Raw genomic sequence first — 19,622 nt, forward strand, 5'->3', positions numbered from 1 at the left:
CTTTGTGTGGCCTCCGGAGGCAGTAGCTATACACCCAATCGTCTGGGTCTCCCAATTGGAGCTAGAAGAAAAGGAATTTACGGTAAGTAACAAAATTCCCTTCTTTTTCTTTTAAGCAGAAGCGTAAAGAATCGGAGACGCAGTGTCAGACGGACACCAAGTACGAGCCTGAGAGCGGAGACCCGGGGGAGAGCAGGAGCGAGTACAGCGGCTGTGGATACGTGTCACGGTAATGTGCTGCGCAGCGCTCGCAGTATGCCTACTGTCCGGTCTGACTGCGAGGAAGAGGAAGGGTCTGCATGGTCCTGGGGCCTCACTTGGGGGCTTCGGGCTGTGGATGATCCACAGGATGTTATCAGTGTGAGCTTACTGGGGGTCTGACATTTTAAAGGGGTTGTCCACAACTTTGACATTGATGGCCTTTCCATAGGATAGGTCATCAATGTCTGATCAGCCAGTGTCCGAATCTTGGCATCCCCGCTGATCTCTGTTCCAGTAGTAGCTGGCTGAAAATGCTAGGTTACTGCTCTGTCTTTTGATAGCGGCCGGGGCCTGCACATCCGTCTCCTACTCTAATCAATAGGGGGCAGATGTGTAATACCCGGCCGCTATCGGGGTATTACACATCTGCCCCCTATTGATTAGAGTAGGAGGCGGATGATGTGCAGTACCTGGCCACGCCCGCTATCAAGACGGAGCAGCCCTGGAACTGAGCATTTCCGGCCACCTACTGCTGCTGCCGGGACCGAGATCAGCTGATCGGCGTGGGTGCCGGGTGTCTGATTCCGGCCGATCAGACATTGATGACCTACACTAAGGACAGGCCATCAAGGTTAAAGTAGTGGACAACCCCTGTAAAAGGCCTCACAGGTCCCGACAAAGTGCTGTGGGGTTGGAGAATGCTTCGGGCTTTGCATACTCGTGTCCACTGGGGACAAGCGACTCTGGTCCAGCAGCCATGCCTGTACTCCATGGTTTCCAGTGACCATCTGTTCTGATTTGTGGGCATCATGCGATGTCGTCATTGTGGCATATCACACGTTCCACATCACCCCAGGCCTGCTAATCGGAAGAGATGCCTGGAGGTCGGAGAAGGCTTGCAGGGCTCCAGGCAATCAGACATGGACTCCTGACATATCCCATAGCTCGGGGTCCTGAGAGGTTTTTCATTTCTCTATTGCCCACCTCTCCATTCAGTCCTGTTGAACTGATAGAGAAACAAGAGTCCTGCAGCTTTGGAGGTGGTTGGGGCCCCCGCAGCCGGTTGAGAAGCACATTTAGTGGGAAAGCCCTAGTAATCGTGGGTGTTGCGCCTTTTCCAGCCCCTCTGTGTGCAACTTTTGCTTTAACCCTTTACCTCTCCCTTTTAGGTATCTGACGGACTTTGAACCCATCCGGTGTTTAGGCCGCGGGGGCTTCGGTGTGGTATTTGAAGCCAGAAATAAGGTTGATGATTGTAACTACGCCATCAAGAGAATCCGCCTGCCGAATAGGTAACATGCTGCATCGCTCTGAATTCCTTCCTGACAGGTCTACCTTACTAACTTAGGACTATTAACCCTTCATATGATTGTTGGTCAATCCTGGGACCTGGACTGACTTTGCTTATAGGCGGGTGTGATGGTGCCGGTTGCTGCGGACCTCTTTACTCCGTGGCACAGGACTGAGCTGCCCGACTATAAGCAGATAGATGATTATTTATTTATTTATTTTCTTTCCCGTTGACTGACTGGTGTCCGCGTCTTGCTAACCCCCGATATGTTCTGCCTGCGCTCTAGGAAACTGGCCCGAGAGAAGGTGATGAGGGAGGTGAAGGCCCTCGCCAAACTGGAGCATCCAGGGATCGTGCGCTATTTCAATGCTTGGCGCGAAGAGCCACCGGAGTTATGGCAGGAGAAAATGGATGAGCTGTGGCTCAAGGATGGATGGTAAGCTCAATCATTGTCACACTAGATCCTCCAAGACAGACTTTAGCCCCAGTAAGTATAAAAGTCTATTTTGTCGTTTCAGCACGGAGTGGCCCTACAGCTCCCCGACCCCTCAGGATGGCCTTTCCATCAAGGTTCGGACTGCAGACCCCTACTCCATGAAGGAACAGGTGGAAGTCCTCGCTCCTTCTTCAGAGAGTCAGAGCTCGCTGTCCACCGGATTTATCCTCATTGATCCCGGACGGCATCGGAAGCGCTCGTTTCCTCGCCGCTTCTCCTCGGGTGACGCTGTGGTGAACCTGCAGGATAGTGACCTTACAGACTTTGGTCCAGGGGATGATGAGGACTCCAGACAGGTCTATGCTCCGCGGGATCCCCGGTTACACGAGAGAACTTCCTCCTCCATCGTCTTTGAAGACTCCGGTTGTGACAACGCATCCAACAACGTAGAGAACAGGACTGACGTGTCCGTTGTGGTCACAACCAGTGAGTTTTCTCAGAGAGACTCTGGAACCAAGGACTCGTCCTCCAGCGAGAGTAAACCCAGCACTTTGTCTATTTCACCTCCAAGACCTAAGACTTTGAACTTGGACTTAACCAAAAATACTTCAGAGAAGCTGAACCCCAGCTCCCCTAAGGTGTACCTCTACATACAGATGCAGCTGTGCCGCCAGGAGAACCTCAAAGACTGGATGGAGGTGCGCTGCACCCTGGAGGAGCGGCCGCACCCTGAAAGCCTCCATATATTTCTGCAGATCGCAGAAGCCGTTCAGTTTTTGCACAGTAAAGGTCTAATGCACAGAGATCTGAAGGTGCGAACCTCTTCTTCTAGGGGAGCCTATAGGTTTATGCTCTTGTGTCATCAGCGATTTTTACAGAATATTGATATGCATGGTCTAAGAATCGACACCTGGCACCAACACTGAGCAGCTGTTACCAGGCGTAAACTGTGCACGGAGCCAGACTGGCACCGCTCCGGCCAGTGTGCGCTCAAGTCCTATTGACCTGATTGGGAGCTGCAATTTGATAACTGTTTACATCCGACCACTGTGGGACCTGCAAACTGCGGTTTGCGGGGGATAGAGTGTCAGACGTCTGGTGGCTCTCCTTTCCCACAGGGTGTTCTGATTTACTCGCCGGGGGCTTCTGGCAACTTTCCTGTCCACAGGGCGTGCTTTTACTCGCTTGGGGCTTCTTCCAGCTCTCCAGTCCACAGTGCGTCCTACTTTACTTGCTGGGGGCTTCTGGCTGCTCTCCTGTCCACGGGGCATTCTGCTTTACTCTCTGGGGGCTTCTGGCAGCTCTCCGGTCCACGGGGCATTCTGCTTTACTCTCTGGGGGCTTGTGGCTGCTCTCCTGTCCACGGGGCATGCTGTGTTGCTTGCCAGGGGCTTCTGGCAGCTCTCCGGTCTACAGGGCGTCCTGCTTCACTTTCCGGGGGTTCTGGCAGCTCTCCTGTCCATGATGTGTGCTGGGTCACTCACCGGGGGCTTCTGGCTATGAGGTCTGTGAAAGCTACCGACAGCGGCCTGCCCTAGTCTTTGAGCAATCCCATAGCAGCATGAGGACCTTTTTTAAAGGGGTGATCCAATGGCAAAAGAAAACTTCATTTAAACCCCTGTCTAATTGATGATATAATCGAAGCTATTTTCTAATATACTTAAATTAAAAATTCCCTACCATTCCCCCAACTACACTAACTGCTATACAATTTATTTTTCTTCAGCGCTCTATTGGGAGACCCAGACGATTGGGGTATAGCTACTGCCCTCTGGAGGCCACACAAAGCACTACATTAAAAGTGCAAGGCCCCTCCCCCTCTGGCTATACCCCCCCGTGGTATCACGGGTTCTCCAGTTTTAGCTTTGTGTGCGAAGGAGGTCAGACATTCCATGCATAGCTCCACAGATTTTAGTCAGCAGCAGCTGCTGACTATTTCGGATGGAAGAAAAGAGGACACATATAGTGTCCCCAGCATGCTCCCTTCTCACCCCTGGATGGTGTTGTAAGGTTGAGGTACCTATTGCTGGTACAGGGCTGGAGCCTGACATGCTGTTTTCCTTCCACATCCCCTGGTAGGGCTCTGTGGAAGTGGGATCCTGCCGGCCTCTCAGCTCTGACGCCGGGCTCCATCCACAGACCCATTAGAACCTGATGGATTCGGAGCAGGAGTACGATCAGGGACAGGCCCTGCATCATACAGGTACTCTGTGTCCCCGGCAGGCACAGACACACTCCGGGCTGGCTGGGTGTTGTAGTGCGCCGGGGACCGCAACGTTGGAGTTAGTGTCCCTACAGATTACTGGGGGATTGTTTGTGTATGGGAACGCAGCGCCGACCCCCTCTGGACTGGGCGGCGCTGCTGTGACTTGTGGTGCGCCGGGGATCCGCCGTCCGCGCTTTTACGGCGGCGGCGGTTATAACTTGAGTCCCCGGCTTTTTGGGCAGCCGGAGTCAGGAGGAAGAGTGACCCAGGCTGAGACGCCTGTAAGTCCTGCCCCGGTGACAGGGACAGACTTTGCAGTTTTTGCTGATAATATGTCTGTCTCTATGGCAAAAATCCTTGAAACCTTGCAATCTATGCATGGGGCTCAGTCTTTGGGCACGGCGAGGCCTCTGTCCTCAGGTCCCCCTCACTTGGAATTAATCCAGCCCACAGGGGGGTCCCCGGCTTCACAGGCCGAGGATTATGACTCAGATGATAGCCCCAGCCACCCTAAGCGAGCTCGCTGGGAAAGACCCTCGACGTCATCACACTGCTCAGGGTCTCAGCGCAATCAGTCTCCCTGTGATGTGTCTGATGAGAGTGATCAGGAATCCATTCCTGGAACCCCTCTCAACCTGGATACCCCTGATGGGGATGCCATGGTAAACGACCTTATCTCAGCCATCAATAGGCTGTTGGATATTTCTCCCCCAGCCCCTTCAGCAGAAGAGGCGGCTGCGGAGCAGGAGAAGTTTCGTTTCCTTTATCCCAAGCGTAAATTGAGTGCTTTGTTGGATCACGCTGACTTCAGAGAATCAATCCAGAAGCACGACGCTCACCCAGAAAGGCGTTTCTCTAAACGATCTAAAGATACGCGTTTCCCTTTCCCTCCTGAGGTGGTCAAGCGCTGGACACAGTGTCCAAAGGTAGACCCCCCGATTTCCAAACTCGCAGCTAGGTCCATAGTTGCAGTGGAGGATGGCGCTTCACTTAAAGATGCCAATGACAGACAGATGGACCTTTGGTTAAAATCTGTCTATGAAGCTATCGGCGCGTCGTTTGCTCCGGCATTCGCAGCCGTATGGGCACTCCAGGCTATTTCAGCTGGCTTAGCAAAAGTGGATGCTATCATACATCCAGCAGTGCCGCAAGTGGCGCACCTTACCACGCAGATGTCGGCGTTTGCGTCTTACGCTATCTATGCGGTCCTAGAATCTACCAGTCGCACCTCAATGGCGTCCGCCAATTCGGTAGTTTTGCGCAGAGCCTTGTGGTTAAAGGACTGGAAAGCAGATGCTGGTTCCAAAAAATGTTTAACCAGTTTGCCTTTATCTAGAGATAGACTGTTTGGCGAGCCATTGGCTGATATCATTAAGCAGTCTAAGGGTAAAGACTCCTCTTTACCACAACCCAGAACAACCAAACCTCAGCAGAAAAAGTGGCAGCAGAGGTTTCAGTCCTTTCGAGGTTCGGGCAAGACACCATTTACCTCGTCCAAAGGGACTCAGAGGACGCAAAGAAACTCAGATTCGTGGCGGGCTCACACGCGCCCCAAGAAAGCAAATGGAGGTACCGCTTCCAAAGCGGCTACCTCATGACTTCCAGCCCCCTCCCTCCGCATCGCCGGTCGGGGACAGGCTCTCCCGCTTTTCCGGCATTTGGATTCACAGGTCAAAGACCGGTGGGTGACGGACATTTTGTCTCGCGGGTACAGAATCGAGTTCAATTCTCGTCCTCCAGCTCGGTTCTTCAGAACCTCCCCACATCCAGACCGAGCAGATGCTCTGCTGCAGGCGGTGGGCTCCTTAAGAGCGGAAGGAGTGGTGATCCCAGTCCCTCCTCAGGAACAAGGGCAAGGGTTTTACTCCAATCTCTTTGTGGTTCCAAAAAAGGACGGCTCGTTCCGTCCTGTTCTGGACCTAAAACGGCTCAACAAACATGTGCACGCCAGGAAGTTCCGGATGGAAACCCTGCGTTCTGTCATTGCCTCAATGTCCAGAGGAGACTTCCTTGCCTCAATAGACATCAAAGATGCTTATCTCCACGTGCCAATTGCTACAGAACATCAACGTTTTCTACGTTTTGTGATAGGAGACGACCATTTTCAGTTCGTAGCTCTGCCATTTGGTCTGGCAACAGCCCCACGGGTCTTCACCAAGGTCATGGCCGCGGTGGTAGCAGTCTTGCACTCTCAGGGACACTCGGTGATCCCTTACCTAGACGATTTATTGGTCAAAGCTCCCTCTCAAGAGGCATGTCAGCACAGCCTGAATGCTACGCTGGAGACCCTACAGTCTTTCGGATGGATCATCAACTTTCCAAAGTCGATCCTATCACCGACTCAATCACTAACGTATCTTGGCATGGAGTTTCATACTCTAGCAGCGATAGTGAAGCTTCCGCTGAACAAGCAGCGGTCACTACAGACAGGGGTGCAATCTCTTCTGCAGGGCCAGTTGCATCCCTTGCGGCGCCTCATGCATTTCCTAGGGAAGATGGTGGCGGCCATGGAAGCAGTTCCCTTTGCGCAGTTTCATCTGCGCCCACTTCAATGGGACATTCTCCGCCAATGGGACGGGAAGTCAACGTCCCTGGACAGGAAAGTCTCGCTTTCCCAGACGGCCAAGGACTCCCTACAATGGTGGCTCCTTCCCACCTCATTGTCTCAGGGAAGATCCTTCCTGCCCCCATCCTGGGCAGTAGTCACGACAGATGCGAGTCTGTCAGGGTGGGGAGCAGTATTTCTCCACCACAGGGCTCAGGGGACGTGGACTCCGCAGGAGTCCACCCTTCAGATCAATGTTCTGGAGATCAGAGCAGTGTATCTTGCTCTACTGGCCTTCCAACAGTGGTTGGAAGGAAAGCAGATCCGAATCCAATCGGACAACTCCACAGCGGTGGCATACATCAACCACCAAGGAGGGACGCGCAGTCGGCAAGCCTTCCAAGAAGTCCGGCGCATTCTAATGTGGGTGGAGGACAGAGCATCCACCATATCCGCGGTTCACATCCCAGGCGTAGAAAACTGGGAAGCAGACTTCCTCAGTCGCCAGGGCATGGACGCAGGGGAATGGTCCCTTCACCCGGACGTGTTTCAGGAAATCTGTCGCCGCTGGGGAGTGCCGGACGTCGACCTAATGGCATCCCGGCACAACAACAAGGTCCCGGCATTCATGGCGAGGTCGCGCGATCAAAGAGCTCTGGCGGCAGACGCCTTGGTTCAAGATTGGTCGCAGTTTCAACTCCCATACGTGTTTCCGCCTCTGGCGCTCTTGCCCAGAGTGCTACGCAAGATCAGATCCGAGTGCAGCCGCATCATACTCGTCGCTCCAGATTGGCCGAGGAGGTCGTGGTATCCGGATCTGTGGCATCTCACGATCGGTCGACCGTGGTCACTGCCAGACCGACCAGACTTACTGTCCCAAGGGCCGTTTTTCCATCAGAATTCTGCGGCCCTGAACCTGACTGTGTGGCCATTGAGTCCTGGATCCTAGCATCTGCAGGATTATCTCAAGGAGTCGTTGCCACAATGAGACAAGCTAGAAAGTCGAATTCGGCTAAGATCTACCACAGAACGTGGAAGATTTTCTTAGCCTGGTGCTCTGCTCAGGGAGTGTCTCCCTGGCCATTTGCATTGCCCAAGTTTCTTTCCTTCCTGCAATCGGGGTTAGAAAAGGGCTTGTCGCTCAGCTCCCTTAAAGGGCAAGTTTCGGCACTATCCGTGTTTTTTCAGAAGCGTCTAGCACGTCTTTCTAAGGTGCGCACGTTCCTGCAGGGGGTCTGTCATATTGTGCCCCCATACAAGCGGCCGTTAGATCCATGGGATCTGAACAGGGTACTAGTTGCTCTCCAGAAGCCGCCCTTCGAGCCTCTGAAGGAAGTTTCCTTTTCTCGGCTGTCACAGAAAGTGGCGTTTCTTGTTGCGATCACATCGCTTCGGCGAGTGTCTGAGCTGGCAGCTCTGTCATCCAAGGCTCCCTTCCTGGTGTTCCACCAGGACAAGGTAGTGCTGCGCCCTATTCCGGAGTTTCTCCCTAAGGTCGTATCCTCTTTTCATCTTAATCAGGATATATCCTTGCCTTCGTTTTGTCCTCATCCGGTTCACCGGTATGAAAAGGACTTACGTTTGCTAGATCTGGTGAGAGCACTCAGAATCTACATTTCCCGCACGGCGCCCATGCGCCGTGCCGATGCGCTTTTTGTTCTTGTCGCTGGTCCGCGCAAGGGGTTGCAGGCTTCTAAAGCCACCCTGGCTCGATGGATCAAAGAACCAATTCTAGAGGCCTACCGTTCTGCGGGGCTTCCGGTTCCTTCAGGGCTAAAAGCCCACTCAACCAGAGCCGTGGGTGCGTCCTGGGCATTACGTCACCAGGCTTCGGCTCAACAGGTGTGCCAGGCAGCTACCTGGTCCAGTCTGCACACTTTCACCAAGCATTATCAGGTGCATACCTATGCTTCGGCGGATGCCAGCTTAGGTAGAAGAGTCCTGCAGGCGGCAGTGACACCCCCGTAGGGGAGGGCTGTTTTGCAGCTCTAACATGAGGTATTTCTTTACCCACCCAGGGACAGCTTTTGGACGTCCCAATCGTCTGGGTCTCCCAATAGAGCGCTGAAGAAGAAGGGAATTTTGTTACTTACCGTAAATTCCTTTTCTTCTAGCTCTTATTGGGAGACCCAGCACCCGCCCTGTTGTCCTTCGGGATGTTTTTTTTTTTTGTTGTTTGCGGGTACACATGTTGTTCATGTTGAACGGTTTTTCAGTTCTCCGATGTTATTCGGAGTTAATTTGTTTAAACCAGTTATTGGCTTCCTCCTTCTTGCTTTGGCACTAAAACTGGAGAACCCGTGATACCACGGGGGGGGTATAGCCAGAGGGGGAGGGGCCTTGCACTTTTAATGTAGTGCTTTGTGTGGCCTCCAGAGGGCAGTAGCTATACCCCAATCGTCTGGGTCTCCCAATAAGAGCTAGAAGAAAAGGAATTTACGGTAAGTAACAAAATTCCCTTCTTTTTTCCCATTTCCTGTCTGATGACTCTTCGTTTCAGTATCCCAGCATGCACTGGGATTCTCAAATGAAGTGTCATCAGACAGAAAATAAAGAGTAGAATAGCAGTTAGGCCGTGTGCGCAAGTAGCGTTTTTCATGAGTTTACGCAGCGTTTTAAACGCATGCTTTCTGCGTCCCCAGCAAAGTCTGAGAATTAAGCAAATTCTATGCGCACTTTGCGTTTTGGATGCCAAATTTTTGACAATCGATGCGTTCTAAAAAGCAACATGTCACTACTTTTGTGTGTTTTGGGTACTTTTCCCACTCTTGTCTATGGTAAAGCAAGCATCCAGAACACATGCATCCAAAACGCAGCATTTTGACTGCAGAAGAACGCAACGTGCGCACATAGCCTTAGTGTAGTTGGGGAATTAGAAAATGGCTTAGATTATATAATCAATTAGGGTTTTAAATGGAGTTTTCTTTTGCTGTTGGACCACCCCTTTTAAGGTCCCCATGCTGCTCTGTGATTGCTGGAGGGCAGGCAGCTGTTGCTGGCTTTCGCAGACTTCTCTTGCTGGCCGGTGAAGGCACACGGCAGCCGGCAGCCACTGACCATGAGCGAAGGGGAAAGGCCTGATGTGGCTGCTGCCCTTTATAGGAATTTGGAATGGGCTATGCTGTGACTACTGGGGAGTGCACTGAACACTGACTTGTGGGGGAGGGGAAAAACCAAACCCTGATAATGCTGTGAGCCTCAGTCCTGAGCGGCCGTGTGTATTAGGGGGGTGGTTCTTATCGGTCCTGTCCCTTCATGGCTTCCTTCTCTTCTCCTTTTGCAGCCGTCCAACATTTTCTTTACAATGGACGACATCGTGAAGGTCGGAGACTTCGGGTTGGTGACCGAGATGGACCAGGAAGAAGATGAAGAAACCACTCTGACGCCCATGCCGGCCTACGCCCGACATACCGGGCAGGTGGGCACCAAGCTGTACATGAGCCCTGAGCAGGTAGGTGGGGGTGATGGCTTCCTCAGCCGTGCTTGTATGGGACCACTATTCCTAACGGGACGTCTTCTGCTTGCCCACAGATGTACGGCCAGAGCTACTCTCACAAAGTGGACATCTTCTCCCTGGGCCTCATCTTATTTGAGCTGCTGTATCCGTTTGGTACCAATATGGAGAGAGTGCAGGTCAGTGACTGTGCAAGAAAGTGCTGCGGTGTTGCAAAACATGACCCATACTCCACATCCGGGCACTTCTGTCCCCTAGGTGCCTGAATAGTCTTATCTTGTATTATTTTCATGGGTTAAATATTCACGCTTCTAGAAATTTCCCATCTATGGAAAAGAAGAATAAATAGCTGTAGTACATATATCCAAGCTGTCCACTAGGTGGCAGTGTGAGCTGTGGCAGTGTGTCTAGCTGTCCACTAGGTGGCAGTGTGAGCTCAGATCCTCACTTTTCTTCAGCGCTCTATTGGGAGACCCAGACGATTGGGTATAGCTACTGCCCTCTGGAGGCCACACAAAGCACTACATTAAAAGTGCAAGGCCCCTCCCCCTCTGGCTATACCCCCCCGTGGTATCACGGGTTCTCCAGTTTTAGCTTTGTGTGCGAAGGAGGTCAGACATTCCATGCATAGCTCCACAGATTTTAGTCAGCAGTAGCTGCTGACTGTTTCGGATGGAAGAAAAGAGGACACATATAGTGTCCCCAGCATGCTCCCTTCTCACCCCTGGATGGTGTTGTAAGGTTGAGGTACCTATTGCTGGTACAGGGCTGGAGCCTGACATGCTGTTTTCCTTCCACATCCCCTGGTAGGGCTCTGTGGAAGTGGGATCCTGCCGGCCTCTCAGCTCTGATGCCGGGCTCCATCCACAGACCCATTAGAACCTGATGGATTCGGAGCAGGAGTACGATCAGGGACAGGGCCCTGCATCTTACAGGTACTCTGTGTCCCCGGCAGGCACAGACACACTCCGGGCTGGCTGGGTGTTATAGTGCGCCGGGGACCGCAACGTGGAGTTGGTGTCCCTACAGATTACTGGGGGATTGTTTGTGTTTGGGAACGCAGCGCCGACCCCCTCTGGACCGGGCGGCGCTGCTGTGACTTGTGGTGCGCCGGGGATCCGCCGTCCGTGCTTTTACGGCGGCGGCGGTTATAACTTTAGTCCCCGGCTTTTTGGGCCTAGGACGCCGGCAGCTCCGTTTCGTTCCCGCCCCCACCCTGTCATTCAGGGTAGGGGAGAGACGCTGTTCGCAAGCAGCGACGAGGGCTGGAGCCTGATTTACATGCTCCAGCCCTCTCACTTGGCACAGAGGGAAGCAGGCTTCCCGCTCTTGGCCAGGAACGCCCAGGGCCCGCCCCCCTTCCTCTCTCGAGACGCCGGCAGCCATTACATGCATGCCTGGCTGGAGGAAGGACGCAAGGCTCTGGGAGACCTGGACTAGGGGCTATCTGGCGACCACACACCCGCTTTTTAAGCGGGCGGTAAGCGATTTTTCTGTGCTGGTCCCTCTAGTGCCTCACTGTGTATCAGTGTACTGGGTACAGATATATAGATATTGTATTTCTTGCACTGTGAGGTGCGCTTCTGGCTGCATATCCCAGATCGCTCTGTGGAAGCAGCAACATGTCATCCTCAAAACGCAAGGCGGCCAAGGCAAAAAGGGCTGTGTATACTGCGTGTGCTGCATGTGGGGCTAATCTACCAGCAGGCTCTGATGACCCCCATTGTGTGCAATGCTCCGACCCGGTGCTGCTTCGCCAGCCGGAGTCAGGAGAGGTAGCGACCCAGGCTGAGACGCTTGTAAGTTCTGCCCCGGTGACAGGGACGGACTTTGCAGTTTTTGCAGATAATATGTCTGTATCTATGGCAAAAATCCTTGAGACCTTGCAATCTATGCATGGGGCTCAGTCTCTGGGCACGGCGAGGCCTCTGTCCTCAGGTCCCCCTTACTTGGAATGTATCCAGCCCACAGGGGGGTCCCCGGCTTCACAGGCCGAGGATTATGACTCAGATGATGGCCCCAGCCACCCTAAGCGAGCTCGCTGGGAAAGACCCTCGACGTCTTCACACTGCTCAGGGTCTCAGCGCAATCAGTCTCCCTGTGATGTGTCTGATGAGAGTGATCAGGAATCCACTCCTGGAACCCCTCTCAACCTGGATACCCCGGATGGGGATGCCATGGTAGACGACCTTATCTCAGCCATCAATAGGCTGTTGGATATTTCTCCCCCAGCCCCTTCAGCAGAAGAGGCGGCTGCGGAGCAGGAAAAGTTTCGTTTCCTTTATCCCAAGCGTAAATTGAGTGCTTTGTTAGATCACTCTGACTTCAGAGAATCAATCCAGAAGCACGACGCTCACCCAGAAAGGCGTTTCTCTAAACGATCTAAAGATACGCGTTTCCCTTTCCCCCCTGAGGTGGTCAAGCGCTGGACACAGTGTCCAAAGGTAGACCCCCCGATTTCCAAACTTGCAGCTAGATCCATAGTTGCAGTGGAGGATGGCGCTTCACTTAAAGATGCCAATGACAGACAGATGGACCTTTGGTTAAAATCTGTCTATGAAGCTATAGGCGCGTCGTTTGCTCCGGCATTCGCAGCCGTATGGGCACTCCAGGCTATTTCAGCTGGCTTAGCAAAAGTGGATGCTATCATGCATCCAGCAGTGCCGCAAGTGGCGCACCTTACCACGCAGATGTCGGCGTTTGCGTCTTACGCTATCAATGCGGTCCTAGAATCTACCAGTCGCACCTCAATGGCGTCCGCCAATTCGGTAGTTTTGCGCAGAGCCTTGTGGTTAAAGGACTGGAAAGCAGATGCTGGTTCCAAAAAATGTTTAACCAGTTTGCCTTTGTCTAGAGAGAGACTGTTTGGCGAGCCATTGGCTGACATCATTAAGCAGTCCAAGGGTAAAGACTCCTCTTTACCACAACCCAGAACACCCAAACCTCAGCAGAAAAAGTGGCAGCAGAGGTTTCAGTCCTTTCGAGGTTCGGGCAAGACACCATTTACCTCGTCCAAAGGGACTCAGAGGACGCAAAGAAACTCAGATTCGTGGCGGACTCACACACGCCCCAAGAAAGCAAATGGAGGTACCGCTTCCAAAGCGGCTACCTCATGACTTCCAGCCCCCCCCTCCGCATCGCCGGTCGGGGGCAGGCTCTCCCGCTTTTCCGGCATTTGGATGTCACAGGTCAAAGACCGGTGGGTGACGGACATTTTGTCTCGCGGGTACAGAATCGAGTTCAATTCTCGTCCTCCAGCTCGGTTCTTCAGAACCTCCCCACGTCCAGACCGAGCAGATGCTCTGCTGCAGGCGGTGGATTCCCTAAAAGCGGAAGGAGTGGTTATCCCAGTCCCTCCTCAGGAACAAGGGCAAGGGTTTTACTCCAATCTCTTTGTGGTTCCAAAAAAGGACGGCTCGTTCCGTCCTGTTCTGGACCTAAAACGGCTCAACAAACATGTGCACGCCAGGAGGTTCCGGATGGAAACCCTCCGCTCTGTCATTGCCTCAATGTCCAGAGGAGACTTCCTTGCCTCAATAGACATCAAAGATGCTTATCTCCACGTGCCAATTGCTACAGAACATCAACGTTTTCTACGTTTTGTGATAGGAGACGACCATTTTCAGTTCGTAGCTCTTCCATTTGGTCTGGCGACAGCCCCACGGGTCTTCACCAAGGTCATGGCGGCGGTGGTAGCAGTCTTGCACTCTCAGGGACACTCGGTGATTCCTTACCTAGACGACTTATTGGTCAAAGCTCCCTCTCAGGAGGCATGCCAACTCAGCCTGAATGCTACGCTGGAGACTCTACAGTCTTTCGGATGGATCATCAACTTTCCAAAGTCGATCCTATCACCGACTCAGTCACTAACGTATCTTGGCATGGAGTTTCATACTCTAGCAGCGATAGTGAAGCTTCCGCTGGACAAGCAGCGGTCACTACAGACAGGGGTGCAATCTCTCCTGCAGGGCCAGTTGCATCCCTTGCGGCGCCTCATGCATTTCCTAGGGAAGATGGTGGCAGCCATGGAAGCAGTTCCCTTTGCGCAGTTTCATCTGCGCCCACTTCAATGGGACATTCTCCGCCAATGGGACGGGAAGTCAACGTCCCTGGACAGGAAAGTCTCGCTTTCCCAGACGGCCAAAGACTCTCTACAATGGTGGCTCCTTCCCACATCATTGTCTCAGGGAAGATCCTTCCTGCCTCCATCCTGGGCAGTAGTCACGACAGATGCGAGTCTGTCAGGGTGGGGAGCAGTATTTCTCCACCACAGGGCTCAGGGGACGTGGACTCCGCAGGAGTCCACCCTTCAGATCAATGTTCTGGAGATCAGAGCAGTGTATCTTGCTCTACTGGCCTTCCAACAGTGGCTGGAAGGAAAGCAGATCCGAATCCAATCGGACAACTCCACAGCGGTGGCATACATCAACCACCAAGGAGGGACGCGCAGTCGGCAAGCCTTCCAAGAAGTCCGGCGCATTCTAATGTGGGTGGAGGACAGAGCATCCACCATATCCGCGGTTCACATCCCAGGCGTAGAAAACTGGGAAGCAGACTTCCTCAGTCGCCAGGGCATGGACGCAGGGGAATGGTCCCTTCACCCGGACGTGTTTCAGGAAATCTGTCGCCGCTGGGGAGTGCCGGACGTCGACCTAATGGCATCCCGGCACAACAACAAGGTCCCGGCATTCATGGCGAGGTCGCGCGATCAAAGAGCTCTGGCGGCAGACGCCTTGGTTCAAGATTGGTCGCAGTTTCAGCTCCCATACGTGTTTCCGCCTCTGGCGCTCTTGCCCAGAGTGCTACGCAAGATCAGATCCGAGTGCAGCCGCGTCATACTCGTCGCTCCAGACTGGCCGAGGAGGTCGTGGTATCCGGATCTGTGGCATCTCACGATCGGTCGACCGTGGTCACTGCCAGACCGACCAGACTTACTGTCCCAAGGGCCGTTTTTCCATCAGAATTCTGCGGCCCTGAACCTGACTGTGTGGCCATTGAGTCCTGGATCCTAGCATCTGCTGGATTATCTCAGGGAGTCATTGCCACAATGAGACAAGCTAGAAAGTCGAATTCGGCTAAGATCTACCACAGAACGTGGAAGATTTTCTTGTCCTGGTGCTCTGCTCAGGGAGTGTCTCCCTGGCCATTTGCATTGCCCAAGTTTCTTTCCTTCCTGCAATCGGGGTTAGAAAAGGGCTTGTCGCTCAGCTCCCTTAAAGGGCAAGTTTCGGCACTATCCGTGTTTTTTCAGAAGCGTCTAGCACGTCTTCCTAAGGTGCGCACGTTCCTGCAGGGGGTCTGTCATATTGTGCCCCCGTACAAGCGACCGTTAGATCCATGGGATCTGAACAGGGTACTAGTTGCTCTCCAGAAGCCGCCCTTCGAGCCTCTGAAGGAAGTTTCCTTTTCTCGGCTGTCGCAGAAAGTGGCGTTTCTTGTTGCAATCACATCGCTTCGGCGAGTGTCTGAGCTGGCAGCTCTGTCATCTAAGGCTCCCTTCCTGGTGTTCCACCAGGACAAGGTTGTGCTGCGCCCCATTCCGGAGTTTCTCCCTAAGGTCGTATCCTCTTTTCATCTTAATCAGGATATTTCCTTGCCTTCTTTTTGCCCTCATCCGGTTCACCGGTATGAAAAGGCCTTACGTTTGCTAGATCTGGTGAGAGCACTCAGAATCTACATTTCCCGCACGGCGCCCATACGCCGTGCCGATGCACTTTTCGTCCTTGTCGCTGGTCCGCGCAAGGGGTTGCAGGCTTCTAAAGCCACCCTGGCTCGATGGATCAAAGAACCAATTCTAGAGGCCTACCGTTCTGCGGGGCTTCCGGTTCCTTCAGGGCTAAAAGCCCACTCCACCAGAGCCGTGGGTGCGTCCTGGGCATTACGTCACCAGGCTTCGGCTCAACAGGTGTGCCAGGCAGCTACCTGGTCCAGTCTGCACACTTTCACCAAGCATTATCAGGTGCATACCTATGCTTCGGCGGATGCCAGCTTAGGTAGAAGAGTCCTGCAGGCGGCAGTGACACCCCCGTAGGGGAGGGCTGTTTTGCAGCTCTAACATGAGGTATTTATTTACCCACCCAGGGACAGCTTTTGGACGTCCCAATCGTCTGGGTCTCCCAATAGAGCGCTGAAGAAGAAGGGAATTTTGTTACTTACCGTAAATTCCTTTTCTTCTAGCTCTTATTGGGAGACCCAGCACCCGCCCTGTTGTCCTTCGGGATGTTTTTTTGTTGTTTGCGGGTACACATGTTGTTCATGTTGAACGGTTTTTCAGTTCTCCGATGTTATTCGGAGTTAATTTGTTTAAACCAGTTATTGGCTTCCTCCTTCTTGCTTTGGCACTAAAACTGGAGAACCCGTGATACCACGGGGGGGTATAGCCAGAGGGAGAGGGGCCTTGCACTTTTAATGTAGTGCTTTGTGTGGCCTCCAGAGGGCAGTAGCTATACCCCAATCGTCTGGGTCTCCCAATAAGAGCTAGAAGAAAAGGAATTTACGGTAAGTAACAAAATTCCCTTCTTTTTTCTTTTTCTTTTCTCCTACAGATATTGACGGACTTGCGGGATCTGAAGTTTCCGGCCCTGTTCACACAGCAGTATCCCCAGGAGGTGAGCTGTCCTGCCCCTGTCCTGGTATACGCCATATACAGGAGGTTTAGGGCTGTTCCTTGGCCTATCTGTCACTCCACCACACCTAGAGGAAATGGACCACCTCCCCGGAGCTTTATTTTACACAATTTCCGTTTTTTAAGCCTCTATTTTGGCTATAGATTGAGTTAACTGAGAATCCTACAGTGAGTTTAAATTTAGGCTGAGGGTAAACAGCAATTTTCAGAAAAATAACACAACAAAACCGACTATTCTAGACCCCGTGATTTTGTGTTTTAAAATAAAACAGACGTTGCAAATCACGAGCAGCTCACATTCTAGTTTGGGGTATGTGAGTCGCTGGCAACGTACCATAGAAAATCCTAATGCAACACTATAGGGGGTAATTAGATGCAATGTCAGTGCCATGGGACCAATGTCACCTTGTAGCCAAAACTGATCTGTACCCTCATATTATCCTCTAGAGCTGCACTCACTAATCTGCTGGTTATAGGAAACCATCCACAAGTTTGTCAGTCATGCCCCCCTAGCAGTTTAGCTGAGCTTTTATTGGGGCGTCCGGTGCTCTGCAGTCTATGATCCGTCTCATAAGATAATGGAGGAGTTAAGCTCTGAAGTGTTAAGGATATCTCGGGGCTGTTGGATTTTGTGCTAACAATAATAGATAAAATAATGAATATTATTAATTCATATTTTTATTTAAATATTTTTTATTAATAAAATGCAATAATATTATTTTTATATTAAAATACTTTTCTTCAGCGCTCTATTGGGAGACCCAGACGATTGGGGTATAGCTACTGCCCTCTGGAGGCCACACAAAGCACTACATTAAAAGTGCAAGGCCCCTCCCCCTCTGGCTATACCCCCCCCCGTGGTATCACGGGTTCTCCAGTTTTAGCTTTGTGTGCGAAGGAGGTCAGACATTCCATGCATAGCTCCACAGATTTTAGTCAGCAGTAGCTGCTGACTATTTCGGATGGAAGAAAAGAGGACACATATAGTGTCCCCAGCATGCTCCCTTCTCACCCCTGGATGGTGTTGTAAGGTTGAGGTACCTATTGCTGGTACAGGGCTGGAGCCTGACATGCTGTTTTCCTTCCACATCCCCTGGTAGGGCTCTGTGGAAGTGGGATCCTGCCGGCCTCTCAGCTCTGACGCCGGGCTCCATCCACAGACCCATTAGAACCTGATGGAGACGGAGCAGGAGTACGATCAGGGACAGGCCCTGCATCATACAGGTACTCTGTGTCCCCGGCAGGCACAGACACACTCCGGGCTGGCTGGGTGTTGTAGTGCGCCGGGGACCGCAACGTTGGAGTTAGTGTCCCTACAGATTACTGGGGGATTGTTTGTGTATGGGAACGCAGCGCCGACCCCCTCTGGACCGGGCGGCGCTGCTGTGACTTGTGGTGCGCCGGGGATCCGCCGTCCGCGCTTTTACGGCGGCGGCGGTTATAAATTGAGTCCCCGGCTTTTTGGGCCTAGGACGCCGGCAGCTCCGATTCGTTCCCGCCCCCACCCTGTCATTCAGGGTAGGGGAGAGACGCTGTTCGCTAGCAGCGACGAGGGCTGGAGCCTGATTTACATGCTCCAGCCCTCACACTAGGCACAGAGGGAAGCAGGCTTCCCGCTCTTAGCCAGGAACGCCCAGGGCCCGCCCCCCTTCTCTCTCAGGACGCCGGCAGCCATTACATGCAGTCTGGCTGGAGGAAGGACGCAAGGCTCTGGGAGACCTGGACTAGGGGCTATCTGGCGACCACACACCCGCTTTTTAAGCGGGCGGTAAGCGTTTTTTCTGTGCTGGTCCCTCTAGTGCCCCACGGTGTATCGGTGTACTGTGTAGGATATAGAGATATTGTATTTCTTGCACTGTGAGGTCGCTTCTGGCTGCATCTCCCAGACCACTCTGTGGAAGCAACAACATGCCATCCTCAAAACGCAAGGCTGCCAAGGCTAGGGCTGTGTATACTGCGGGTGCTGCATGTGGGGCTAATCTACCAGCAGGCTCCGATGACCCCCATTGTGTGCAATGCTCCGACCCGGTGCTGCTTCGCCAGCCGGAGTCAGGAGGGAGAGTGACCCAGGCTGAGACGCCTGTAAGTCCTGCCCCGGTGACAGGGACAGACTTTGCAGTTTTTGCTGATAATATGTCTGTCTCTATGGCAAAAATCCTTGAAACCTTGCAATCTATGCATGGGGCTCAGTCTTTGGGCACGGCGAGGCCTCTGTCCTCAGGTCCCCCTCACTTGGAATTAATCCAGCCCACAGGGGGGTCCCCGGCTTCACAGGCCGAGGATTATGACTCAGATGATAGCCCCAGCCACCCTAAGCGAGCTCGCTGGGAAAGACCCTCGACGTCATCACACTGCTCAGGGTCTCAGCGCAATCAGTCTCCCTGTGATGTGTCTGATGAGAGTGATCAGGAATCCATTCCTGGAACCCCTCTCAACCTGGATACCCCTGATGGGGATGCCATGGTAAACGACCTTATCTCAGCCATCAATAGGCTGTTGGATATTTCTCCCCCAGCCCCTTCAGCAGAAGAGGCGGCTGCGGAGCAGGAGAAGTTTCGTTTCCTTTATCCCAAGCGTAAATTGAGTGCTTTGTTGGATCACGCTGACTTCAGAGAATCAATCCAGAAGCACGACGCTCACCCAGAAAGGCGTTTCTCTAAACGATCTAAAGATACGCGTTTCCCTTTCCCTCCTGAGGTGGTCAAGCGCTGGACACAGTGTCCAAAGGTAGACCCCCCGATTTCCAAACTCGCAGCTAGGTCCATAGTTGCAGTGGAGGATGGCGCTTCACTTAAAGATGCCAATGACAGACAGATGGACCTTTGGTTAAAATCTGTCTATGAAGCTATCGGCGCGTCGTTTGC

The 19,622-nt window shown here is 52.8% G+C and overlaps 1 protein-coding gene across 3 annotated transcripts in view; it reads left to right on the top strand.

Moving 5' to 3' along the window:
- The window catches only part of EIF2AK3 (eukaryotic translation initiation factor 2 alpha kinase 3), a 106,420-nt gene that overhangs the window by 70,578 nt on the left and 16,220 nt on the right, over positions 1–19,622 (top strand). For all 3 annotated transcript variants that reach the window (XM_075346675.1, XM_075346683.1, XM_075346691.1), the window contains 7 exons: positions 120–229; positions 1,371–1,493; positions 1,779–1,928; positions 2,011–2,740; positions 9,963–10,130; positions 10,211–10,312; positions 16,679–16,741. In XM_075346675.1, coding sequence (XP_075202790.1) covers positions 120–229; positions 1,371–1,493; positions 1,779–1,928; positions 2,011–2,740; positions 9,963–10,130; positions 10,211–10,312; positions 16,679–16,741 — 1,446 coding nt within the window. The remainder of the gene's footprint in view (positions 1–119; positions 230–1,370; positions 1,494–1,778; positions 1,929–2,010; positions 2,741–9,962; positions 10,131–10,210; positions 10,313–16,678; positions 16,742–19,622) is intronic.

Source organism: Anomaloglossus baeobatrachus, chromosome 1 (genome assembly GCF_048569485.1).
Source record: "Anomaloglossus baeobatrachus isolate aAnoBae1 chromosome 1, aAnoBae1.hap1, whole genome shotgun sequence".
Lineage (NCBI taxonomy): Eukaryota > Metazoa > Chordata > Amphibia > Anura > Aromobatidae > Anomaloglossus > Anomaloglossus baeobatrachus.